Source organism: Lagenorhynchus albirostris, chromosome 13 (assembly GCF_949774975.1).
Source record: "Lagenorhynchus albirostris chromosome 13, mLagAlb1.1, whole genome shotgun sequence".
Lineage (NCBI taxonomy): Eukaryota > Metazoa > Chordata > Mammalia > Artiodactyla > Delphinidae > Lagenorhynchus > Lagenorhynchus albirostris.
Window position 1 is genome coordinate 81,065,895 of NC_083107.1, and position 27,548 is coordinate 81,093,442.

Sequence of the window (27,548 nt, forward strand, 5' to 3'; positions counted from 1 at the left end):
CTATAAATAAAGCTTCTACAAACCTCTCTGTGAGGGCTTTTGTGTAGACACAAATTTTCAGCTCCTTTGGATAAATGCCAGGGAGCACAGTTGCTGGCTTGTATGGTAGGAGTATGTTTAGTTTTGTAAGAAGCCACCAAACTGTCTTCCAAAGTGGCTGCACCATTGTGCATTTCCCACCAGCAACGAATGAGCGTTCCTGTCGCTCCACGTCCTCTCCAGCATTTGGTGCTGTCAGTGTCCCAGATTTTGGCCTTTCTAGTAGGTGTCTGATGGTGGTTCATGTTTGTTTTCACTTGCATTTCCCTGATGACACATGATGTGGAGCAACTTTTTACGTTTATTTGCCGTCTGTATATCTTCTTTGGTGAGGTGTCTGTTGAGGTCTTTGGCGCATTTTTCATCTAACTGAGCGTTAAGAATTCTGTGTATGTTTTGGATAACAGTCTTCTATCGTGCACATACACTAGATTGGTCAAGGTCATAGCTGAGAACAGATGGGAGACCGGAGCTGGGTCACGGCCTGACAAGGGAGCTGTTTACAAGGATATGGGGAGGGGTGAAGAAGACTGGCAGGGGGTGGTGGCAGGACGTAGGCCAGCCAGGGGAGGGGCTGAGGCCAGGCCCCTCAGGAGGGGAATCAGTGACCTGAGGTGTATGAGGCAGGATATCGTCCTCCAAAGTGTCCAGGTCCGAATCTGCGGATATGTCACACTACACAGGATATGTTACATCTTCTGCCTCCCTCTCTCTGTCTCTCTGTATCTCTCTGTCTCTCTGTGTCGCTCTCTCTCATCACACACACAAACACACACACACAATGACTCTCTTGTTCTCATGAAAGTAAACTCTGTTCCTCTGAGTCAGAAAACCCCACCATAACTCACTCCTGGAGTGAGGGAAACAGGGAATTAACTGTCTTTTTTTCAAGGTTCAAGTAGCAAATAATCTCTCCGGGTCATTTGTCGGCATCAGGACCAAAAGCTGATTAGGGATCGGAAATTGTCTTAGTCTGCTCCAGCTACAGAACAGCATCCCATAGTCTGGGTGGCTTAAACAGCAGAAATGTATTTTCTCACAGCACTGGAGGCTGCAAGTCCAAGACTCAGGTGCCAAACAGATTTGGCTCCTAGTGGGAGCTCTCTTCCTGGCTTGCAGAACATCTCCTCCTCACTGTGTCCTCATGTGGCAGAAAGACAGAAAGAGACAGAGAGAGAGGGAGGGAGGCAGCTCTCTGATGTCTCCTCTTATACGGACACTAATCACCCTTATGACCTCGTTTAACCCTAATTACTTCCTCACTCCACATACAGTCACTAAGGTTTCAACAGTTGGGGAGCGGGGGACACAGTTCAATCCACAGCAGAAGCCCCCGGGATGGGATCCTACAAGCAACAGGCAAGAAAGTCAGGAACCTGAGCAAACAAAGCAAGCAGGAAACCCCGACTCCTGGCCTCAGAGACCCCCTTGCCTGGCCAGGAAGCCTTGTCAATACTTGACACTACTGCCCCGACAGCCCAAAGCAGAGCAACACTCCACCTCTGGCATCCCCGGACTCAGAACTGCTGCCCTTCCATAACTGCCCACCCCTGGCAGCGCCCTCCAGCACTGAGTGGTTCTGAATTATTTGCTGCACAATTAGAGAGGGAGGAATTTAGCCTGGTCTGTGGCTAAACAGGAAAGCCAAGATTTTGATTCTTTTTTCTTTTTAAGTCAGCAGGCATCTTTCTTTTATTTATTTTTATTTTTTATTTATTTAGTTTTGGCTGCGTTGGGTCTTCATTGCTGCGCGTGGGCTTTCTCTAGTTGTGGCGAGCGGGGGCTGCTCTTTGTTGCGGTGCACGGGCTTCTCATTGCGGTGGCTTCTCTTGTTGCGGAGCATGGGCTCTAGGCGCACGGGCTTCAGTAGTTGTAGCTCACGGGCTCAGAAGTTGTGGCTCGTGGGCTCAGTAGTTGTGGCTCGCAGACTCTAGAGCGCAGGCTCAGTAGTTGTGGCACACGGGCTTAGTTGCTCCGCAGCATGTGGGATCTTCCCGGACCAGGGCTCGAACCTGTGTCACCCGCCCTGGCAGGCAGATTCTTAACCACTGCGCCACCAGGGAAGCCCCAAGGTTTTGATTCTAACATAGACAGTGGGGGATATCAAGGATCAGAGTCTTCCAGTACAGGCTGAAACCAATCTTGACACAAGTGATGTTTGTATTCAGAGGCAAAAGTAAGTTCTCGTGGGTATTGAAGAAGCAAGCGCTAGTCTCCGAGCATCTATACACAGATACACTCTCTAGGAAGAGTTTCAGGTTAGTGGGACCATGCATGAGATCTACAACCAGAAGGCACATCAGTCATTCTCCTCTGTCCCCCTGGGTGAAGAGAGAAACTGCAATCCCTCTGCACACATCTGTAAGGGGAACCCACTGGGTGCGTCACTGGTGCTGAATCTTCCTACTCACTCGTTAACTGCACTTCACCGTCCTCCTCTGACCTGGCTGGAGAGGCCCAACCACAGAAGATACGAAGGAAATTCTCCTCTTTCTCCGTGACACAGGATGCTTGCCTAGAACTATCCTTAAAAGGTAACAATACCTCTTCATGTCTTTGATGGGTGTGTCCTGGAAAACAGACTCACCCCCAATAGCACCACAAATGAAAAACCAGAGACTGCCCCCTTTTTCCTGGAGCTTCTTTACCTCAAAAGAGTTAAGAATTTAACTCCTTGAAGTGACAGCCTGGGAACTCCAGCCCGGAAGATTCCTATCTGCTCTGTGCTCTAACCCAAAGAGATAAGAAAAACAGATCATAGTATTTTTCATTCCTCCTTTTCAGAGAGTAAACTAGGATAAGAGAGACAGGAGGCTTGTCCAAGACACACAACCAGTGAACAGCAGAGATGAGACGTGGACCCACCTCTTCCGACTCCACCCCGGGGGTCTTTCCACTCTTCCAGTCTAGACCTTGGGAGACTAAGTCCTTGGAGAATTCGTCCAAAGGGAAGCAGGAACTTGCCCTTCTCCAGGTCCTACAGGCCTGATTGAGCTATGTGAAACCCAGTAAAAAGTTAAAAATTTATTAATATTGGTTATTTGCTTTAAAGAAAATTTGTCTAAAACTCATATGTATGGAATCCTTGTGATGGACTGAATTGTGTCCACTCAAAACATATATGTTGGGACTGCCCTGGTGGCACAGTGGATAAGACTCGTGCTCCCAATGCAGGGGGCCTGGGTTCGATCCCTGTTCAGGAAACTAGATCGCACATGCATGCCGCAACTAAGAGTTCTCATGCCGCAACTAAGGAGCCGCATGCTGCAATTAAGGAGCTGGTGAGCTGTAACTAAGGAGCCCGCCTGCCACAACTAAGACCCCATGCAACCAAATAAATAAATATTAAAAAATTTCAATCTATCTATCTATCTATCTATCTATATATCTCTCTCTATATATATATTGAAGCCCTAGCCCCCACAGTGACTGTAAGGTTATATATCCAAATGGAAGAATTAAATATCACTGGGCCATAACAACTTTGCTGAAGACAAAAAATCAGGAGACCTGGTTCTGGCCCTAAATGCCCGGGGAGCTAAGGGGGGGATAAGAAACCCTCCACAACGGCCTTCCAGTTGTAAAGTTCTGGTGTTCTAGAAGGGCTTAGGAAAGAGACCAATGGAAGGTTTTGAAACATGCGAAACATATTTCTTTTCCCTTGCTGACACTGCTCCATGAGAATGACATTCTTGAAGGACTGGGGAAACGTGATATCATGAGGAGGAGGAGGCATCTGACAGTGACAAAGGAGTCCTTGAGGTTATTAGTGCGGCACTGAAACAGCCTTTAACAGAAGATGAAAGTGTGCTTTAGCAAGAAGGATGACAGCTGCAAAATGCTGAACTGCGGGCAAATTCTTGATCAGTTGTCCTTGGGACTATACACACAGACAGTAGCACAGCACAGGGGCACGCAGTGCGTGTGGGATGCCTACTTATGCTGCAGTGCAGAGTTTCACACAGATTCACCCACTTCATCTTCACAGAGATTCTGCAATAATATTTTTTAAATGCGTTGAGAGAGGGTTAAAAAATAACTTGCCCAAGGTCACACAGCTAGTACGTGCAGGCGTCTGGCCCAACGCATGTCTCTCAGGTCCCAAAAGGAGCCCACCGTCCACCAAGCACGTGTTTCCTGCGTGGAGCTGAACTGAGAAATGTGAGCGCGGCTAGCGGGCCTCCCCTCGCGGTCCTGCGCTGGCTCGGGGGCACCCTTCGCGGGGCGTGTCCTCCTGTTCTGGAGGTTCCCAGAGAGGAGGAGGCGCCGGCTGACGGGGCAGCTCGCCCAGTCTCCGGGCAGGGAGAGGGAGGGAGCGCAGCCGCGGGAGCGGGATGGAGACCAGCAGCCCGCGGCCCCCGGGACCCAGCCCCGGCCCCGCGCTGGGCCTGGACGCCCGGCTGGGCGTGGACACGCGCCTCTGGGCCAAGGTGCTCTTCACCGCGCTCTACTCGCTCATCTTCGCGCTGGGCACTGCGGGCAATGCGCTGTCCGCGCACGTGGTGCTGAAGGCGCGGGCCGGGCCCCCCGGGCGCCTGCGCTGCCACGTGCTCAGCCTGGCGCTCTCCGCCCTGCTGCTGCTGCTGGTCGGCGTGCCCATGGAGCTCTACAACTTTGTGTGGTTCCACTACCCCTGGGTCTTCGGCGACCTGGGCTGCCGCGCCTACTATTTCGTGCGCGAGCTGTGCGCCTACGCCACGGTGCTCAGCGTGGCCAGCCTGAGCGCCGAGCGCTGCCTGGCCGTCTGCCAGCCCCTGCGCGCCCGAAGCCTGTTGACACCGCGCAGGACCCGCCGCCTGCTGTCCCTCGTCTGGGCCGCCTCGCTCGGCCTGGCTCTGCCCATGGCAATCGTCATGGGGCAGAAGCACGAGCTAGAGACGGCCGGCGGGCAGCCGGAGCCCGCCTCGCTCGTGTGCACCGTGCTGGTGAGCCGTACCACGCTGCAGATCTTCATTCAGGTAAGCGGGAGGGGCGACCCTACAGCCTGTTTTCATCTCTCATACTGGAGACCAGTCGGAAACTTGGGTCTCATTGCCCCCATTTTACAAAGGACTTGTGGAGAGACTTGGCTAAAGTGAAACACTAGGAGAAGTCCAAACAAGAATGAAATATTGCCATTTGCAGCAACAAGGATGGACCTAGAGATTATCATACTAAATGAAGTAAGTCAGAGAAAGACACATATTATATGATATCGCGTATATGTGGAATCTAAAACATAATACAAATGAATACATATGCAAAACAGAAACAGACTCTCAGACATAGAAAACAAATTTATGGTTACCAAAGGGGAAAGGGAGGGGAGAGGGATAAATTAGGAGTATGCAATTAACAGATAAAAACTACTCTATATAAAATAGGTAAGCAACAAGGATTTGCTGTATAGCACAGGGAACTGTATTCAACATCTTGTAATAACCTATATGGAAAATAAAACAAAATATGTATGTATGTATAACTGAATCACTTTGCTCTATACCTCAAACTAACACAGTATTGTAAATCAACTATACCTCAATAAAAAAAAATAATAAAGAAAGAGAAGTCCAGATTTGAATTCCAAATTAACTCTGAGTCTTCCCACTCTTGCAGGAGTGGTGAGCAAATGTGACGGGGTATAAGAATTACCCTGAGAGCAGGTAAAAATATAGATTTCATGACCCCCCCTAGGCTTCTGCTTTTGTATTATCACCAAAACTAGTCATCTTTAGCCCCAAGACAAGAACATGAAAGAACAACTAGTTTACTGGGACGTTGTGCAGATATAAAAAGAGGCCTGAACATTCAACATTAATGAAGCGTTTCAAAAGAAATACACATATCCACTGCAGCCTTACTGAGAATATGGAAAAATGTGAAGTTAAACCCAATAAGAAAACATTCCACTTGCTTTCAGAGTGGCTTACTATGGTCCCTATAAGGAGAATTACTCAAAGCCGGCTAGGCAGGATCCCTAATTTTTAAAAAATCCACTTCCTATATCAGACAGTTTTGCAAGTTGTCAAATTCCTTACCCCAGTCTGGACCTGATGATAAAGGAGACCGAAACAACAAACACCAAAACCCACCAACAGTAACCATACTAATGGAACTGGTCCTGCAGGGAATCAAGACAGCAGTCAGAATAAGGGAGGCCACTGACAACAGTGGGAGGGGCTCCTCCTAGCACTGCATCAGGTGGACTAATTGTGACCTCAGACCTCAGCGGTCTGCCCACAGGCTTGCTGCCTGCCCCAGCCCTGGCCCAAGCACATCCCGGCCACAGGGCAGCACGGGACCCTCATCTACCTCCCAGCGTCCCAGCTGCCTCCAGACTGTGAGCTGCAGGGAATCAGTCAGCAGAACAGTCAGTGCACTGCTGCTTCTGCCCAAGGCCTGACTGCCTGGTTCCCGCTGCACACTCGTGTGGTCCCCCGGCAATGGACTAACAACCCCAGGCTCAAAAGACCTGGTTGTCAAGTTCTACCACGCTTCACAGACTGGGGTAGTGGCTTCCAGGCTGTACTTATATTGGAGTTAGGCCTGAGAGAGAAAAAAGTGTCAAGCAGGGGCTTCCCTGGTGGCGCAGTGGTTGAGAGTCCGCCTGCCGATGCAGGGGACACGGGTTCGTGCCCCGGTCCGGGAAGATCCCACATAACGTGGAGCGGCTGGGCCCGTGAGCCATGGCCGCTGAGCCTGCGCGTCCGGAGCCTGCGCTCCGCAACGGGAGGGGCCACAACAGTGAGAGGCCCGCGTACCGCAAAAAAAAAAAAAAAAAAAAAAAAATGTTAAGCAATGTTTGTGCTGCAGATATGCTACTTTCAACGCTTGCTTTACTGGTACGGACCAACCAATGCAATGAAAGCCATGAAGTGTTCGCGGGCCAAGCTTTTGACATTATATGTAGTGAATTCTTTCAGTGAACCAGTGTTGTCTGACAAATGGTGTATGTCAAAAATGTTTCACTTGAGATGTACAGCCTGTGTTAACACAACAAAACCACCAGACTCAAATTATTTTGGCCCATCTTTCTTTTTAGTGTCTTATCAGTGAGTTGATTCATTACCCACATGAGTCAATGCTTTTTGACCAAGGAAACTGCTCAGAGTTTTTGAAAGTAGAAAAAGCTGCGAGGGCATACCTTGTTTTATTGCTCTTGGCTTTACTGTGTTTTTTACAAATTGAAGGTTTGTGGCAACCCTGAGTTGAGCAAGTCTATCAGCACCATTTTTCCAGTAGCGTTTGCTCATTTCATGTCTGTGTCATATTTTGGTAATTCTCGCAATATTTCAAATAAAGATTATGACAGCAATAAAGTTTATGACACACTGAAGGCTCAGGTGATGGTTAGCAAATTTTAGCAATAGAGTGTTTTTACATTAATGTATGTACATTGTGTTTTTTAGACATAATGCTATTCCATACTTAATAGACTACAGTGTAGGGTAAACATAACTTTTATGTGCACTAGGAAACAAAAAAATTCGTGTGACTTGAATTTATTGCAATATTCACTTTATTGCAGTGGTCTGGAACCAAACCCACAATATCTCCAGGTATGCCTTGATAGTTCTTCTAGAAAGATCTCAAAGGTGCCAAAGATTAATCACTAACTTATGAATATATGTTTTACCTTCAATTTCTGTCTTGACTGGTACTAAAGTTACAGTTTGATAGTAAGTATATTGTCAATAAAAACCTGTTTGGTTCCACAACAAACTTAAAATGATTGTCATGTACAGTGTTTTATTTTTCTCTAGGTGTTGCTGACTTGTAAGCATGCATTAAGGTGAAAAAAGCCTGAATGATAACTCCTTAAAAAGGTCCAGCACCCAACTGAGACGTTCTGTGATGCTTTTTGTTGTTGTTCTGGCCGCACGCTTGCGGGATCTTCGTTCCCTGATCGGGACGGAACCCATGCCCCCTGCGGTGGAAGTGCAGAGTCCTAACCACTGGACTGCCAGGGAAGTCCCCATTTTTTCTGCACTGATTTTAAAGTGCTATTAAAATCTTTCATTTTTTTCCCCAATGTTTGCAGAGGGAAAGAACTGAGGAGGAGAAAACCCTATAACACATGTATTTTGAATTTGAAAAATTAAACATTTAAAACACAAGGTATATAAACTTGTTTTTCATAAATCAAAAAACATCAAATAATAACACAAGACTTATAATGGAAAACAGCTGCCCCCTTTCTGCTCCTCCATGCTCTGATTTCTAGTCTCTGATCTGAAGGCAACCACCATCCACTCTTACGTAACTCCCGCTACATTTTGCCTACATTTTCCAAAGAATACGCCTGCTTTATCCATCAGCCTTAAATTTATCCACTGACTTCTACCTGTAGAAGATGAATACGTCATTCTCTTACACTCCCATCCCTGCCCTCCACACCCCACGTTCACACACACTTCCTCTCACCATCCTTTCAGTATAATTGTGTCATGGTATTTGGTTAGATTCATGGTCAATAGTTATTTTATTGTGACTATGTAAAATTCTTCACTGATGAGCCAGGTTGTATATTTTTGGTTTTTGTCCTTTCCAATATTACAATATTATCTCCAGTATTTGTTTTCCTTGCAGTTAATAATGAACAGCCTTTTTTTCCCTCTCATTTGCTTAGTTTCCCATCTATTTCTAACTCATTTTTCCTTCTCTACCAGAAGTATAAATACCATTTCAATATGTTCAGACCCATGAGGTGATCTACCAGCTTCACCTTGTCTTCTTCAATCATCCCTGGTGCCCTTTCCTCTGCTCCAGCCTCACTGGGCGCACAGCTGTCAGCTTGCCAATGCCACCCCATCTCTCTGCTCCTCTGTGGGACACTGATTTGGGGATCCCAGGTCTCCCTCTGTATTTGTTCAGAACCTTATTTTGATGGAACATATGCTCTTGTAACCTCCTGCGACCTGAGAGAAAGTTCGTAGAAGGTAAACAAATTTTTAAGAATTTCCGTGTCTGAAAATGTTTCATTTTATCCTTGCGTTTCTCATAATATGGCTGGGCAGAAAGTTATAAGATGGAAATCGTTTTCCTCACAGATTGTGACGCATCACTCTTATTTTCTAGCTTCTTCCACTGTTGCTCTGAGTGAGTATAATGCCATTCTGGTACCCCATCCTTTGTATGTGCCATTTTATCCCTTCGGAAGCTTTCAAGACTTTATCTCCAGGTGCTAAAATTCCTAAGAACACGCCCTGACATGGACTTATTTTCTTTCATTGTTCTGAGTAGTCAAAGGCTTTTCAGTCTAGAAGCTCATATTCCTCCATTTTGGGAAATCTTCCTTAAACGTGGTTTTGGTCGTGTGTTTCGATGTTGTTGTTATAATTTCAGTCTAGAAGCTCATATTCCTCCATTTTGGGAAATCTTCCGTGAATGTGGTTTTGGTCGTGTGTTTCGATGTTGTTGTTATAATTTCAGTCTAGAAGCTCATATTCCTCCATTTTGGGAAACCTTCCTTAAACGTGGTTTTGGTCGTGTGTTTCGATGTTGTTATAATTTCCTCCCCTCTGTTTTCTCTATTCTTTTTCTTTCTGGAACAGCTATTATTTAGATGGTGAGCATCCTAAACGTCCCAAATTTTCTTATCTTTTCTCTTCCATTTTCATTGCTCTCTCCTTACTTTCTGAGGATTTTCTCGACTTACTCTTGTAAGCCTGCTGTCACCACGCGCCTGCCAGCCCCCACTCCTGCTGCTACAGATTCCTGGGCCCTTGGGCCCGGCCTGATGACCAGAGTGTCACTGAGCCTTGGTGATACCTCCGTAACCTCTGGAATTACCTTTTTCAGGTGAATGTGCTGGCGTCCTTTGTGCTCCCCTTGGCACTAACTGCTTTCCTCAGCGGGGTCACCGTGAGCCACCTGGAGGCCCTCTGCTCCCAGGGGCCATCCCCTTCTGCCACAGGCAGCTCCGCCCCCAGCCACCTGAAGCTAATGAGCGAGGAGAGGAGGACACTGGCCCTGGGAGGCCAGGCCGCCCTGGTGAGACACAAGGACTCCCGCCGGATCCGTGGCCTCCAGCGCAGTATCCAAGTTCTCAGTTAAGTGCCCGGTAACACCGCCCAGAGGGGAAGGGCCGGATCCAGGCCTGCCTCCGCCAATACCTGGCCACGTGACCTTGAGCAAGTTGCTGCCTCCCTCCAGCCCTCATTTTTCTCTTTGCCCCGGGGAGTTATATAATCACCAATAGGCTTCTGTAAGGTGCAGCAGTAGAATTAAAGGAAAGAAGGGGAACTGTGCACGTGAACCCCCCAGTCTGATCCAGGGAGTGGTGCCCAAAGACAAGCAGGTGTCTGGCTGCTTCTCAGGGAGTCTGGCTGTACAGACGGACGCAAGGAGCAAAGGTAGTTAAGAATCCACAGACCAGGAACAGTGGACTCAGACCAGCTGGGTCTCCAAATCCAGCTCTCCACTAACTCTCTACCGTTCCTATGTGACATCGATCAGTGTGTTTGCTTTTCTACGTATCTGGGCAAACCTGGCTTTGTAAGGGCAACTTTAAAGGCACAGGAAAACGGAGGTCTTTCCAAGCACCTGCTGTGATCCAGGAACTCACGACGGTCTGGGAGGATGGAGAAAGGGAGAGGGTCTCCTCTGTCATCAGTGCCACGGTCTTGTGGGCAGGACCAAAATATAGGAGCCAAGTGCAACGTGATGTGACAAGTAACAAAGGCAGCCCATGAAAGGCCTGGATTTCCTTCCATAGACAACGGGCCGTCATGGCAAGAGCTGGTGTCCAGAGCTGCTCTTGAGATATACGTACTCAGCAGTCTCAGAGGACAGGCTCTCCAAGTTTGAGAAGTTTGTGCTTTGTGCACAAGAATGATGTGGACAGTTGTAAGACGCAGACCACTGGCCCCCAACCCGGAGATTCCGATTCAGCCGGCCTGGGATGTGCCTGAGAGTTTATATTTCTCACAAGCTCCCAGCTGAGGTGGACGCTGCTGGTGCAGGGGCCACAGTGGATTGCAGAATGGGTTTGCCACCCAGGGCAGGAGGAGAAGAAAGGAAGGGAAGAGGCAGAAGGTTAGGGACAATGGAGCCACTTACGAGACTGCCGTCATAATCCGGTGAAGGGAAGATATGGGCCCCTAGGGTGGGCACAGTGGAAGTGAGGAAGGAATGGAGAGGGGGATGCTTTGTAATAGATTGGATCTCGGGGGTAATGGAAAAAGAAGACTCTGTGGCTTACGATGTGAGTGCCACATGGATGGTGGTACCATCAATCAATCAGAAAAAGGGACAGAAGAGGGAGAGGCCTCTTACAAGGCAGAAGGACATTTGAGTTCTGTTGTCTCTGCAGTCAGACAAAGTGGGAATATCTAGCCCTGAGTTGGGAGTATTTTCTAGTGACCAGGAGCTTATAGATATTGTAGCAGTTTCTAGAAGCATGTCAGTGGACAGGTCAGGATTAAAGTGGACATTCACTCAGAGGACAGGGTAACACCAGGTTTGGGAACAGACCCAGGTAAGGGTGTGTCAGATAACCTCAAAGTCCCCTTCCAACCCCTAGACTCCAGGAGCAATTTCAAGGGAAATGCTCTTGTCACCTTGGGCAGCTTCTTCCCCAGAGATGGTGTAACTGTTACGTGTTTCCTGTCTGTCTGTCTCTCCCCGGTCCTGCAGGAGCCATCGTGGCTGTGTATGTCGTCTGCTGGATGCCGTACCACGCCCGCAGGCTCATGTACTGCTACGTCCCTGACAACGGGTGGACCGAGTGAGTGAGGGGAGGAGCCCCAGCACACAGGGAGGGGCCGCCGGGCGGGGCCAGGGCTGCCTCTGCTCTCCGGAGGGACCCCCAGTTGCTGGGTTCCCCAGAACTCTGGCCTCCATTCGATCTGGTCCTGTCCAGTCTGTTATCCCAAAAGCTCCCAGCTCAGGGTGGGGAACAGAGCATTATCCAGAAACCTCTCTGAACTGGTCAGGCCATGTGAGTGGTAGTCAGGGCATCCTGACTTCAGGACGGAGAGCGGCCTACAGGCAGGGAGCGGGGAAAAGGCCATGTTCTTACAAGGAGAGAGGGAAGAAGCCTCAGAGCTGTGATTCCATGAGTTAACAGAGGCCCCTTAGAGACCAGACCACGCACACCCTTTTTGTGACACAAATGGAGAAAAGCAAAGCAGAGAATCCCTTATCTTCCTTTTGGAAATCACTATGCCTCGATCATAAGGGAAAGTCAAACATCTGAGAGGAGAGAGATCCCACGTGGCCTCCAAGGAGATAGCTGTGTCAACAGATGGCTCCTTCTGGAGAGCTGCTAGCGCCCCCCTCCGACCCCCACGTGCACACACATGCACACACACAGCCCTTCCCACAGCGACAAGGGGCGCAGCTTCTCAGGACTTTCTCCTCTTAGCGAAGCCACATCTCCTTGACCACGCCCAGCACCACGAGGCTCCCCATGTCTCAGCGGGCTGGCCAGTGGCCCCCGTCCACCGGCAGGTGTGCGCTTCACTGTGCAGGTGACCGGGCCGGGCAACCAGGCACAGGGACTCAAAGGCTGGGTGGGGCAGGTCAGCCAAAGGCAGCTGGTGTGACGGAACGTCTCTTGAATTTACACTGAGCTTCCGGACAGCAGGAAGCAGGCCTTCCTCACCCAGCCGTGTGGAAGGGGAGACACTCCCAGCAGCAAGGGGAGGATGCCACGGGCAGGCGGCAGGCCCTCTAACCTGCCTTCCGGGTTTCTTCTCCAGCAAGCTCTACGATTTCTATCACTACTTCTACATGGTGACAAACACGCTTTTCTACGTCAGCTCGGCGGTGACCCCTGTGCTGTACAATGCTGTGTCCTCCTCCTTCAGAAAACTCTTCCTAGAAGCCCTCAGCTCCCTGTGTCGAGAGCACCACCCCACGGAGCCATTCCCCCCAGGGGCCCCGGAGCCCCGTCCTAGTGGATACAGCATCCGGCCCTGGGGCTCCCCCAGGAATCCTGGCCTGGATGAAATCGAAGAATGAGAAGAGTAACACTGACTGCACAGCCATCCAGCAGTCAGATGAGCAATTTCATCACTAATTAACTCAAGCCATGCAGTCAGGCGGACCTACAGGGACCCCCAGCTCTGCCACTCCCCAGCTGTGTACCTGCAGGCGAGTCACTTACACCTCTTAGCCTCAGTCTCCTCGTCTGTACGATGGAGATGAATAATACCCATCTTTCCTGTGGTCTGAAGATTAAACGCTTAGCACAGTGCCTGGTGCATAATAAAGAATATACTTTCGCTGGCATTATTTTTGTTGCTATTGTTATTACTATTATTATTATTATTGTTATTGCTGTTTCTCTGCTCTCCTGAATTTCTGCAAATGACAAACCAACAGTGCCCAGAGCTGACTGCCTTGTTAGATCACATGAGCTGCAGTAAAATCGTCCAGTCGCTCCAAGTAAGGGAGCAGCCGTCCACCCCAGCAGGAGCGTTCTGTGGGCTCTAGAGAGCCTGGAGTCACCAGCTGCCCTCTCTGGCCTCAGACCTGCGTGTCTGCCTGACGTGAGGCGGCCGGTGCAGCTGTGGAATGACGGCAGGGCTGCCTGCTCTGGAGAACAGCCCCACAGACGTGCTCTGGCCAGCAGTGTTCGGAAAGGCTGCATTTCCATTCTTTTTGTCAGAGCAGGCTCCCTCCATTTCCCCGCAGGCCTCAGCCCCTCTCCTGCCTGCACAGGGCCAAGTCCTGCTTGACGCGGCCAGCCTTGCTCCTGAAGGCTTGTGAGGCCTGAGCCCAGAGAGAAAGGGTGGCTTTCCTGTCTGTCGCCATTGAAGCCACAGATCTGCAAAGGGGCAGGAAGAGAAAAGTGAAGCGCAGAGCAGACGGACCAAGAAAAGGTTTCTGGGGCTTCCCCGGTGGCGCAGTGGTTAAGAATCCACCTGCCGATGCAGGGGACACGGGTTGAGCCCTGGTCCGGGAAGATCCCACATGCCGCGGAGCAGCTAAGCCCGTGCGCCACAACTACTGAAGCCCAAGCGCCTAGAGCCTGTGCTCCGCAACAACAGAAGCCACCGCAATGAGAAGCCCGCGCACCGCGACCAAGAGTAGCCCCCGCTCGCCACAACTAGAGAAAGCCCACGTGCAGCAACAAAGACCCAACGCAACCAAAAATAAACAAATAAATAAAATTTAAAAAGAAAAAGGTTCTTTCTGATTAACTGTGTTGATGTTTCCCTGAACTCCGTCCATCACTCACCCTGGTCCCCAGTCCTGGAACCAGCACCTGTGCAGACACATCACGGGCAAGCAGTCACACAGACACATCACACACACAACACGTGCACACACATTCACGCACACATCACGCCACACACGACACGCGCACGCGCCTGGACGCGTACCCTGTTGGAGGTGAGAAGCTAGAACAGGCAAAGGAAGACAGGAAAGGTGCCAGGAGGAAGGGCACACGGCCTGGGGTGCTGTGCAGTGGCCACTGCATGAGTGGGAGGTGACCGCTCCGGCCCCCAGCCCCTAAGCCCTTGAGAAAAGGCCAGAGGCGACGACAACACACTTCAGAGACAGCCCACACAGAGCCCACCACCCTCCTTGCCAGGGAGAGGAAGGGCCACCTGGAAAGAAGGAGCCACACGGGGCTGGTCTTGGGAACCTCTTGTCAGGTGGCTCCGAGGGTCGCGCACGAGATCGCCCGGGGGATGGAACAGGACGGACTCCAGACCGACACGTGGAGGGTGGGCGCCCCCTCTCTGCCCCGTGTGCCTGGGCTCCGCCGCACTGGCTGAGGATCCCTGTGGGCTGATCTTAAAGGTCCATCTCTGGAGCTCCTTAGTGAAGGCGGGGGAGGGCACCCCCTTCATTCTAGCGAAAGCTCACAGAGCACCGTGAAGTAGGAAAGAGCAAGAAGCAGCGCAAGATACAAACTCTGGTGCAGCTCCGTTAGGGGCACAGACGCAATTGAACCAGCGGGGTCCAGCCGGCCCAGGACTCAGGCCCCGGTCTCGGGCAGACCCGGTTTGGGGCCTGGCCTCATCACTTGGACGAGCCCACCCTGGGCGAAGGAATTTCCTTGAGCCTGTTTTTTCATCTAGAAAACGGATGGAGCAAAAGTCCTTAAATCCAGTTTTTAAAAATAATGTAGATCAGCAAAAACTGACTTGGATTTGAAGCAATGTACAGCCCTTAGCTATCCTTCTTCATAGAAGTATATGTACATTTTGCTGCAGAAACGTGAATGCTCCAAGTTCCTGCGTGTCAGCTCGGGCTGCCATCACCAAGCAACACAGACTGGGCGGCTTAAGCAACAGACGTTTATTGTCTCCAGCTTTGGAGGCTGCAAAGATCAAGGTGCCAACAAGTTTATATTTCATTCTGAGGCTTCTCCTGGCTAGTGGGCAGCGGCCATCTCACTGTGTGTCCACATGACCTTTGTGCATGTGTCGGGGGAGGGAGAGAGCCCTCGGGCGTCTCTTCTTACAAGGACATTAATCCTGCTGGATCAGGGCCCCATCCTTATGACCTCATTTTGATGAACTTATTTCATCAGTAATTAACCTGAATTACTTCCTTAGAGCCCCATGTCCAGATACAGCCACAGTGGGGGTTATGCCTTCAACGTATGAATTTTGAGGGATGCCAACATTGAGTCCGTAACACCCTGTTAGGGTTGCTGTGGTAAGTGGGATATGAACCACGCTACTTTTCAAAAAGTCAAATACTCTGAATTGCAAAATATCGATACACCTGATCCCAAGGGTTTCAGGTAAGTGATTATGCATATATAGTACCTAATAATCAATTTGTAATGATGAGATGAGAAAGAATGAAAAGTTCCTATCACAGTGCCTGGCATACAGTAAATGCCCAATAAATACTAGTCGTCACTACTGCCATTGTCATCACTCTAGACCTCAAACCGGGTAAAACCTGGTAACTGGGTAAACCCTTACAGGAGGCCCTGTGAATAGCAAAGAACAGCAGGACCAAAATTTAAAGAAAAACATATTGAGAAGACAATTTAAGAAAACATGAACGATACGTAAGGAGTTACTTTACATGTTATCCAAAGATGTCACGCAAATCATCAAGGAAAACACCAGGACCTCAAAGGCCAAGAAACACACCAGAGGAAATACGTTCAGCCTCAAAAGTTCCTAAAGAAACAACGATCGAAACAATAGTGATGCAGCATTTTGCGGCGAATACATTCATTTCAAAACGTCAGTGACAAGAGCCCATATTGCCATCAGAAGCCAGGTGTGACCGATGTGCTCAGACAGTGGAGGGAGGGAAAATCAGAGTGCCCTCCTAGAAAGGAAACAGACAAGAAATTTGGAAGCTAGAGAAATGTTCAAAAACTTAGAGCCTATGTCTCACCCGCTGGAACTTTCCTTTAAGGCAGTTTGCCAAGGAAGAAAAGCCTCTCTGTGGGCACACAGGTGTGTTGCCAGGCTCTTCATGGGACATTTACCAGCAGGCTCTGGACCAAGCAGGTTAATCACTCATGATGCCTGCCCCTTACATCCTGCCTGGAAACACTGTTATTACTTTTGTCATTTAACATGTGGGGAAATGGAAGCAAAGAGAGGTGAAGACAAGTCTTGTCCCATTACTTGCATCACACCGCTTCCCAAGAGTCTGATGACAAAAGATGATAAGAAACTAAAGGCTCCGCCTTAAGGAACCGAACGATTCATGATCATTTATTCAAACAAATCCTATGTGTTAGGCCACCATAAACAAATAATAAGACTTACTTAGCAGTATAAACGTACTGTGGTCTTACTATTAACTAAACAGGGAAACAGAATGCCAAATTATAGTATGCACAAGTCATTCCGATTCAGAGAAAAGGTCTAGAATGAGGCACTTAGAAGATGGTGAGTTTTCCATGGAGGCATGAGTGACCTAAGAATAAGGGCGATTTCTGCCACCTTCATCCCAGGATCTGAGTTTAGTAAATGTCTGGTAGAAAAAGGACTGTGAAACCTTTTTTCTTTTTTTCCTAATAATAATAATGTTTGTATAATATCTAAATAACAAATTTCAAATAGAAATCAAATTCCCCTTGCTGGGGCCCCAGGTAGAAGCACTGGGCATTGACTCAAGCCCCTGCAGTCCAGGCTCAGACAGGCCTGAAGATGGATCCTGCCTCTGCCACTTACCAGCAAATTCCTTCACCTGCTCGGGCCTCCTGTCCACACCTGTGAAACAGATATGATAACCACTACCCTCTGGATGTTAAGAATTAAATGACATCATACATACGAAAAAATGCTTGGAAAAGTGTGTATGTAGCACTCAAAGAGCTCAATGGATAGTAGCCGTTATTAATATAAAGGGAAGCTCTTGGCTCCTGAATGCAGCCGATCTTTACAATTCTGTATATTTTTTTAATTTATTTATTTTACTTATTTATTTTTGGCTGCGTTGGGTCTTCGTTGCCGCACGCGGGCTTACTCTAGTTGCGGTGAGGGAGGCTACTCTTCGTTGCGGTGCGCGGGGTTCTCTTGTTGTGGAGCGTGGGCTCTAGGCGCGTGGGCTTCAGTAGTTGCAGCTCGCGGGCTCTAGAGCGCAGGCTCAGTGGTTGTGGCACATGGGCTTAGTTGCTCCGCGGCATGTGGGATCTCCCCGGATGAGGGATTGAACCTGTGTCCCCTGCCTTGGCAGGCGGGTTCTTAACCACTGAGCCCCAACCAGGGAAGTCCTACAATTCTGTGTTTTAAAAAAATAAGCTATATCTATTTGTGTGGTTGTTTGGTCTACTCATTTGCCTGCTTGGCCGAGATCAAGAGACCCCAAAAGTGTTCCTTTCCTAAGTCTTAGTCTTATAGCCACAACTACCTCATACCAGGATCCTAGGAAGCCTTTTGCCAAACTTTGCCAGATGAAGTATGCATTGCCCACCTGTGTTGATTCCCTAGGGCTTGCATGTAACAAAGTGCCACAAGGTAGTGGGCTTAAAACAACAGAAATTTATCCTCTCACAGTTCTGGAAGCTACAAGCTCAAAATCAAGGTGTCAGCCGGCTATGCCCTCCTAAGGCTCTAGTGAAGAATCCTTCCTTGTCTCCCAGCTTCTGTTGGTTCCCAGCAATCCCTGGAATTCTTTAGTTCGTAGATTGATCACTCCAGTCTCTGTCTCCACAGCCCCATGGCGTTCTCCCTCTGTTTCTCTTTGTCTTCTTATAAAGACACCAGTCACACTGGATTAGGGCCCCACTTTACTCTAATATGACCTCATCTCAACTAATTACATCACAACAATCCTATTTCCAATTAAACTCACATTCTCAACGACTGGGGGTTACAACTTCAATATATCTCACTGGGGGACACAATTCAACTCACACCACCACCCAAAGCCCACCCTTCTTGGTAGGGCGGATTGCCACCCCTAGGAAACCCCCTTTCATAGAGCAAAAGATCCTAAGAGAGAAAAATTGGTGCTCGCCCGAGTTTTAGAAGAAAGGCAAAAGGAAACTGGGACAGTCTATTCAGTGAATGACAAATGCAGTCTTAGAATTTCTGTTTCTTCTCTAGACCTGAAGGGCTTGAAAACTCTGCACTGGCCTTCCCAACTGTTTTGCTAATTAAAATACTAATTCCTTCCGAGCAGGAAGTCTGCCTAAGCGAGTAGACTGAAAAAGAAACAGCAGCCGTGGACACTGGACTTGCCCTTGGTGCATGGCTTTCCCTTCAAGAGCTGTCTGCAGAAGCTGAAGCCAGACGTGGGAGGTTTCAGGCAAACTTCTTTATTGAAAGTGGTTTCTAAACCTTAATGCTGGGATTGCCTAGACTCTAGACGGCACATAACGTGGTGCATTTGGAACACGCCTGAATCCAGCACCACGTGCAACAGGCAACCCAGTGAGAAAAGTCTGGATCAGTATTTCTATTGCACACAGAGTCTTAGGAGCCATAGTGCCTTCCAATATACAGCATTTGGGGGAAGTAAATAACTCAAGATAGCACGCAGCTGGGATGTTAGTGAAACTATCCTCACGCCTGCAGGCATGAATCTGGCACTTGAGAGGTGTGTGACCTCAGACACGCCACTCAGCCTCTCTGAGCCCTAGTTTCTTACTCCGGAAAACGATACCAATGATACCTACTTCAAGTGTGACTGCGATGACTAAATGAAATAATGGACAATTAGCCATCTGGTAAAATGACTAACCATAGCAGATGCTCAAGGAAGTTTGCTACTCACTGTTGCTGATTTCATAGCTAACACAGTCTCCAGGGAGCTGGGTGACTTGGCAAAGGAGCCAAGGCACGCACCCAAGTCTCCCGATGTCAGACTCCGTGCCCTCTGCACCGCCACATCCGGTGTCAAGAACTCTGACATCCATATAAATGTTGCTCTTGTAGCATGATTTCTCCTCCTTTATTGCAAGAGTCGTAAATTGCTGAAAGTTTTCAGGAAACAAAGAATCAGTTTTTTGGTGTGTACTTATTATTCTTATCTGGTTTTGGGGTGACTGTTATATCTGGCATTTCAGGAGTACAGGATTCCGTATTTCCCAATGTTCTGGGAGTTTTTATTTTATGGCGGTAAAATACACATAAAATTGGCCATTAGTGACGTTTAGCACATTCACCATGTTATGCGACCCTCACCGCTATCTAGTTCCAGTACATTTTCTGGAATTCTTATTACACACGAATTCTCCCCTCTTTGAAGGTTAATTACTTTAGACCAAACATACTACTGTGTCAACCAACTCTCATTTCTGTGGGTCTCCTTTGTCTGCTTCTGCAAGAGACATACTAGACTCCATTTATCATTACACCATTTACCCGTCTTCTCGTATTTCTCACAATTCTTTATATTTCATAGCGATGTTGGCATATCTACAACGTGTCGGGACAGTCTCATCCCTCTGGGTAGAACTCTGAATTTTAACTTAAAATATCTCGTCTTGACCCAATCTGAGAGCCTCAATCTGTTGTTAGGTGACTTTAATTCATTTATAGTTATTTTGCTTACTGATAGGTTTGGATGTGTATTCTATTTACCAAGCTTTCTTGCTGTTTATCCCCTCCCCAGCCTGCTCTTACCTCATACACTGATTTTGTCAGTGCTACCTTTCCCTTTAATGTTTTAGATATTGGACACCCTGTTTTTTCCTTCTAGCAGCTTCTCTAAAAGTTTTTAACACGTGTATTTAAATATTCCTTTTCCATTAACATGTTAATCATTCTGCCCCATTAAACCAAGAATTTTTGCTCAATTTCACTCACTTTACCAGTTCCCCCATCACCGACCACTCCCACCCCCAGCTCCCATGTTGGGACCAGCTAAGATAGAAGAGATTCATTCGTTCATTCAATGGGCATCTCGCGGTCCCTACAATTCGCTGGGCACAATCAAGGCTCTGGGAACAGAGCAGTGGAACTGTCTCATAAAATTCCTGCTCTTGTGGGGAAAGACCCAAAAAACAAAAGACAGCTAAACAAACTGTTCTGTTAGTAGGTACTCTCAATCAGGGATGACCTCATTGAGGAGGTGGCCTTTGAGTAGTAAGGACTCAGTGCAAACGAGGGAGGGACCCAAGCGGATGTGAGGGGAGGGAGAAGCACTCCGGACAGAGGCGGGTGCTGGCCTGGCAGTGGCCAAGGTGGTCCAGGAGGGCCAGGCAGCTGACACACAGTAAGCAAAGGGAGAAGGTAAGGGTCAGCAGAGATCAGGAACATCCCTTTGTACTGCCTTCTTAGAGACTTTCTCAACTGCACCTTCCAGCTGTCTCTCTCACTCCTTTTTTTTTTTTTTTTTTTTTGCTGTACGCGGGCCTCTCACTGCCGTGGCCTCTCCCATTGCGGAGCACAGGCTCCGGACGCACAGGCCCAGCGGCCATGGCTCACGGGCCCAGCCACTCCGCGGCATGCGGGATCCTCCCGGACCGGGGCACGAACCCGTGTCCCCTGCATCGGCAGGCGGACTCTCAACCCCTGCGCCACCAGGGAAGCCCATGTCTCTTTCACTCTTGAGCTGGTCTGTTTCATCCGCCTACAGAGGTTTGAATTTCTGAGATCTGTACCTGATCTTTTTTTGTTCTGGATGCGGTATATTCTTTTTCCCTGAATTTAACTATACTTTGTTGATGGGATTCCGTCTGCTGTATTGACTCTTCAGGGAGCTTATCACCTCTCCCTCTATAACATTTCCTGTATTTTGTTATGAGTTTTAGCTGTGCGTTTATTTCCGTACTAGGGAGCTCCTGTTTGCTATCTACTGCCGCAAGTGACTGTGGGCACAGGACATTGCGGTGGCGACAGGGTGCCGACAGCTTGTCTTCATAAAGGCCTGGGGACCCGCCCCCCTGATTGGGGCTCCACACTCCGGGCCTGAGCCTCAACGCAATCAGCTGCTCAGCCCAGGTTGGTTGCGGGGTGCAGAGCGCGGCAGGGAGGGCTGCGAGGCGCCAAAGAGCATGGCTGCTCCGAGCGGCTTCCCCTGGGAACGACCCTGCCAAACGCCCAGGCCCCCGCCTGCTTCTTTAGTCACTCGGAAGCTCAGGGCACAGGAGGAAACCATCCTCCTGTGTGGCTTTGCACGCTTTGGGCCATTGTTTCTTCCATTTCTGCCTGTCTTTTCTCTTTCAGGGATTCCTCCACACCTTAATATACCGTTATTTTTATGGATTTGTTCTTCTTGCCTTTCCAAAACTGTCCTTCTGTCATTCATTGAGATTTTAAGCAGGTATCAGCCCCCCAGGACCACTGGCCACACTACTTCCTCCCAAAACAATGCAACTCGTTCCCAGCAAAGCAACAATACACGCATCACAAATTCTATTTATAATAAGGCTGGAGCAAATACGAATACTCGTTTGGGTTTTTTTCCCAAGTTTAAATTAACCAATCAAATGAGGAAAGCAGCCCAGAAGCCACCAGAAGCCACCATTTACAAAAGACAAGTAGAACTAAAGAAGGTAAGTTTTTATTCCAAGATAGGAATAATGACATATACAAAGTGATCATTTTAGAAACACTGATCTAAATCTTTTATACTCATGGACTTTTTTTCTTAAGGAAGAAAAGATTGACATTAACTCTTTGGCATCATCTTTGAAAAGAATTTCTTCTCGGATTGCTATCCATCAGAGTGCTTTAAACGTCTAAGATGGATGGATGAGAGTGCATTCTGCTGATTCATTTCTGACGACCTTTAAACTCTTCCTTTGGTTACGGGCCACTCCACAAGCAGCGTGGTGGGGAGACAGACCCCAGAGTCTACTTCTGCTTCTCTCCGGCTGTGTGATCTTGGTGAGATGCGCTCTCTACATCTCAACTGTCTCATCTTTGAAATGGGAAGAATAATTCCACGCACATGGTCTGCTGGAAGGGTTAAGCAAGATCGTAACTGTGAAAGCACCTGGCCCAAGGCCCAGCCTCTAGGGGGCCCTCTAACACGCTGGTTTAAAAAACATCCCAGCACAAGCCAGAGTGTGGGCGCATCACAGAACATCGCTGCTGCCTTGTCTGTCCCCCTTCCTCTCCTGTCAGGGACCAAACATTCGTAAGAGAAGACAAGCGATTCAAGGAACTAAAAACTGAGCTTCAATAAATTAGAGTCACAAGTCTAGTTCTTATCAACTGTTTTCCACATCGCTTTAGTTGTTCTCATTGTTTCAAGTAAGCCATTTGGTCCTCTTTCCTTTGTAAGGCAAATTCTATTTCTCAAGGTCAATCTCTGTAACCCTAACTTCCTTCCTGAAACCCCTGTAGTTTTTAAAAAAGTTTCTTTTCACTTTTGCCCTTTCTAAGAGGTAGGGTATTTACCCTATACTATTTTAATAGAATCGTATTTGCTCTGAAGTGAAACTATTTGTTTTACTTTATTAAAGTTGATGCCTTTGGGCTAGCTTCTAAAAGAGTAAACTTACATAATTCTTATTAAGTGAACCTACTTCATTTTTTCTTGTCTCCAGCCTTTACAGTTAAAAGGTTCTTTTGGAATATTGCTCTGTAGTAGGTTATAGAGAAACCGACATAGCCAACATCACATCCATCATCTGAAACGCTGGCGCCTGTACAATAAGCCAAGGGGGATCCTTCAGAGCTAAGAGAAAAGTCAAGTCTGTCCGTGGAAGCATAGGGACGATGTGACAGCAGGCAAAATTTTGTTCTTCATACGATGGACTTCAACACAGGCCAGGGCGATGGGGTCTGCCCCGGAACTTAGGGGCCTTTGGTTTGAGTTCCTGCTCACCGTTCACTCATCCCCGTGGGTCTCAGTAAGTCTCGGTCCACCTCTGGGCCTCGGTTCCCTGGCACCTACCGTGAGGGCGTGGCCAACAGACACCTCTGGGTCCTGCCCCAGTCCAGACACTCCGTGGTTCCTATTCTTCCTTTAGCCTCAGCAGCCTGAGGTTCTGAAGGCCCCACCCTCAGGTGTGTCTCCCTCAGATGTGTCGTCCGGTCAGAAAGAAGAGGGGTCGGTCCTCCTTGGCGTTGGCGGTCTGGAATTCATCTCGCAGCCGAAACTGCCACTCATCTTCCAGCTCCAGGCGGACGACCGTCTGGCGGAGTGAGTTGCGGTCCTGACAGATCACACACAAGGTGGCACCTGTGTGGACGACAGCAGAGGCATGTGAAGAAAAGAGGGGAGTTTCTCCAAAGGAAAGGTACCGCCTGGCTGCTATTCGCAGAACAAAGTACGCCGCTGCCTGGAAGGGAAGGACCGGGTGTCCGCGCGAGCTCTCGGTGCCTTGGGGATGCGTCTTAATCTTAGCAAGACGGTGAGATTGTGATTGGGCAGGTCTGGCAGATGAGACAACACGGAACCAAGAAACACTGGCAAAGAAGCAAGCAGAGGGGGAGAAGGAGACAGACTCACAGGACCACAAACCAACATCCTCGGCTCCAGACCCTGCTGGGCAGCGCCCTCCCCCGGTCCTTCCAGCCATCCCAGCCGGCCACCCGCCCAGGCCCCGCGCACCTCCTGACTCTTCCTCTGCTGGGCAACGAGGATTCTCCCGCCTCTCGATGCCTAGCGTTGATCGGCAATCACGGGTGTTCGTTCTAGCTACCTCCCTCCCTCCCTACACATCCTGTCCTCCTATTAGACGAAATGTTTCCCAAGAGCAGAGAAGGTTGTGGAAACCTCTGACTAGTTCCCCAAAGCTTATGCAATGCTGGTGCTCACTAAACACCTGGTAGAGAGGAAGGTCAGAGTCAAGGCCAGCCAAGGAAAAGTGAAGCTCGATTAGGGGTCCCAGCTGGATTGGGAAGAATGTGTTTAAGTCATACAGAATGAATGTCTCTCACTCTCAACCACTCTCGCACGAAAACACCTACAGAGGGAGAAAGATTAGAAGCGAAGTAAAGACGCACGTGGCACCCCAAGACAAGGAAGAAGAACTCACCCACCAAGAAGGAAAAACGTCTGAGGGGATCTGCGAGTTTAGGCTAGGAGCCTGGATTGGAAAGCAACAGAAAAGTTGAAACTATCTGCTAATCACCGAAAAGAAAGGGGCTGTGTCTTGTCTCTACGCAAACAGGTAGAGGGGAAAGAGCTGCCCTGGGATCCCATCCCAGCCTTCTTTGCGCTTCCCTGGATGGTCGGGGACGTCATGCGCCCTGAGCCTCAGTCTACCCGTTGCCAAGGACTAGGACCAGAGGTCACCTCCGCAGAGGCGCCAGGTGGTGACAGCCACTCAAGGCAAGGTCCGTGGTAAGAGTACGGGAAGTTACCTTTCAGAAAATGAAACTTTTTCAGGAAGGCAGCTCCCACAAAAGAGTCACAGAGGTAGAGCAGGAGTCCACTAAACAGGAAGTCGGAGCAGGTGATGTTCAGAGAGTGGGGCCTGGAGCTCACATAACACACAGAGATCTGGAAAGAAAGGAATCCAAGAGAAAACGTCATTCTCCGTGAAATACCCCACGACACTGTGTTAGCACTTGGCATCTAGCAAATGCTAACCGCCAGGTCAAGCTCAGACTTGGAGGAACAGAGACAGTATTTAATGTTATTTCCAAATCTATATCCTGAAACTCAACTCCAAGACTTATCCAGATTTATCAATTCATTAATTCATTTGAGAATCAGAAATGTTTAGCATCAGAAGTGGGTTTCTATTCTTAACTTCTCATATCGGGGCCAAACCACTTCAGTCCTCTCAGCCTTTATCTTATCAGCTGTAAAGTGGGGTCATACCGGAGCGGAAGTAGTGGAGTGGTTCTCATTCCAAGTGCTGGGTTCTGGTGCACGTGTTTAGGAATTTCCCGGATTTATGGACTCGACAGCGCCCCCTCTGACAGTTACCTGAGACCCCAGGTTAAGGTAGCAGTCGACGGACAGCACGGGGTGGCCATGATTCTTCAGGGACAGAGGGAAGAAGCGGTGGCTGTGGTGCTGCAGGAACTTCTCCAGCAGGAGCTGCGCAGGGGCTGCGAGGAACGTGTGCTTGCTGTCGGGGGCACAGATGTACTGGGCCGGCACGATGGCCATGGGGCTGTCAGACACCTGCGCGGGGAAGGGTGGGTGTCAGCCACTCCCAGCCACCCTGAGCAGGGACCCAGGGTGGGTGGCGCCGTCGTGGAAGGCTGTGTCATGGAGCAGCGATGTGAGAACACATAACTTCTACTGTGAAGTTCTCCATTAAGAAAAATTAGGTTTAACCGAAGTGGGACGTGTGAAAACTGATCACGTGATCGATCAGAATCGTAGACACTGACCATTCACGCCGAAAATTGGCTGCCTGGTCTAGAAAAAAATAAGGGAATCCATGGACCTTGGGAACGTTCCCCCAAATCCAGGGATGCAAACCTCTGGGAACGGCCAATCTCCCCTTGGTCCCCAGACCCTATCTGCCTCCTGTCCAGCCACGTGGCCCCTGCTCTCCACGGCCCGGCCATCTGGGCCCACCATCTCGCGTCCCGTCACCAACAGACTTCCCGTGCTACAGCCAGAGAGACTGTGGATGTAAATCATGCTAATCGAACCCTCTGCTGGACACCCTTCAATGGGTTCTCGTTACTCCTACAGAAAAGTCTAGAACCTTCCCACAGCGGATAAGGTCCTGCCTACTTCTCCAGCTCATCTCTGACACTCTGCCCCATGGATCGGAGGGACCTTCAAGGCAGGGGTGTGCCGGCTCCGTATGGGTTCCTGGAAGACACAGATCTCCGAAGGCTCACCGTGACTTCGCATCTGAAATGCCCAGGTCTGCCCGGCCAGGACCGACACAAGCAGATCACGTCTCTGCCCATCTGGAGGCCGCTCAGCCATCAGGCTAGCCCGTCAGAGCCACTCAGACAGTGTTTGGCAGGCACTGTCCTAGGGGCTCCGAGAAGAGCACGGCACCGCACCTGCCCCCTCCCCAAAGGGGCTCTGTCCAGCCGAAAAGCCGGACAAGTGAACGGCAAAGACAGTGACAGAGATGAGCTCAGGAAACCAATGGGGAGAGAGAGTGCGGGCAGGCAAGGGCGCAAAGGAGGGCTGGTGGTGCATGTGCGCTGCGGGGGACGCACAGGAAACCAGTTAGAGTCGGAGATCAGAAGGGAAACCTGATGGAGTCTTTCCCTTCCCAGCGCTCCCAACCGGAAGCCTTTACTAATACTTCCCAGCAGTCAAGCCCACCCCACTGACTCAAAGGCGCCCGGGTGGCCTCCCTGCCAGCTTTCCCACCACGGACAGCAGCGCCCTCTAGGCACAAGGCCACACCCACCTTGGATGTGATGTGGAAGGACCTGTGCCCGCCCACCGCAATCTGCTTCTTCATCACACTGAAGCGGTTGAACCGGCAGAGCAGGAGGCCAGCGCTGTGCACCCGCAGGTTGAAGTCCACATCATCACACATGAACCTGCCCAGAGCCAGAGGAGGGGGTGGGTCGGACTGGAGGCAGCTCACACACCCCCAGTCACGCCCCTACCAGACACGCGGAGTGTGCACCCCTGTACTGGGGGCTGGGAAGGCAGAGCAGGCTCGTTCCTGCGCCAAAGACCTTCCTCTGGGAGGCACAGAAGGCAAACCGAGAAGGAAAACAGGAAGAGCTGTGATGCGCCTGCACCCGGAAAGCAGGGTGCACCCCAGGCTTACACTACAGAAGCACTGCCACCTGAGGACCAGGCACGACACGCCCGGCACCGTGAGGGGGACTCGACAAACACCACTTCATCTATTTGCTGAAAAGAAAACAACCGACCTCCCAAAGTAAAAAGATTAGCCACTTTTTACAGCTGAATAAAACAAGACTCAGGGCTTCCCTGGTGGTGCAGTGGTTGGGAGTCCGCCTGCTGATGCAGGGGACACGGGTTCGGGCCCCGGTCCGGGAGGATCCCGCATGCCACGGAGTGGCTGGGTCCATAAGCCATGGCCGCTGAGCCTGCACGTCCGTTGCTCTGCAACGGGAGAGGCCACAACAGTGAGAGGTCCGTGTACCGCAAAAAAAAAAAAAAAAAAAAAAAAACAAGACTCAGAGATGGCAGGTCATCTGCCTAAATTGCAAAGCTGACAGTGGCAGAACCCAAATTCCTGGCAGGTCGGTCTGGCTCCAGAATTGACACTCCTGCCTGGGCCCTCTCGGGGGTGTGCCCACGGCCTGGCACGTCGAGGGCTCAATAAACGTTAGTGA

General features: G+C 49.6%; 2 protein-coding genes and 1 pseudogene across 2 annotated transcripts in view; 2 read left to right on the top strand and 1 right to left on the bottom strand.

Annotated features, from left to right (window-relative positions):
• Positions 1–4,373: 4,373 nt before the first annotated feature.
• Positions 4,374–13,217, top strand: NTSR2 (neurotensin receptor 2). The gene is given in 5 exon segments (XM_060169593.1): positions 4,374–4,997; positions 9,820–10,069; positions 11,656–11,746; positions 12,723–12,897; positions 12,899–13,217. Coding segments are annotated over 5 exon segments (1,284 nt in total). The 3' UTR covers positions 13,043–13,217.
• LOC132531887 (cyclin-dependent kinase 8-like) lies at positions 5,699–6,421 on the top strand (annotated as a pseudogene).
• Positions 13,218–21,908: 8,691 nt separating the features above from the next.
• The window catches only part of GREB1 (growth regulating estrogen receptor binding 1), an 82,203-nt gene continuing 76,563 nt past the window's right edge, over positions 21,909–27,548 (bottom strand). Inside the window, exons 30-33 of the mRNA XM_060168549.1 lie at positions 26,642–26,777; positions 25,237–25,437; positions 24,666–24,804; positions 21,909–23,538 (exon numbers count right to left, since the gene is read on the bottom strand). Coding sequence (XP_060024532.1) covers positions 23,375–23,538; positions 24,666–24,804; positions 25,237–25,437; positions 26,642–26,777 — 640 coding nt within the window. The 3' untranslated portion in view covers positions 21,909–23,374. The remainder of the gene's footprint in view (positions 23,539–24,665; positions 24,805–25,236; positions 25,438–26,641; positions 26,778–27,548) is intronic.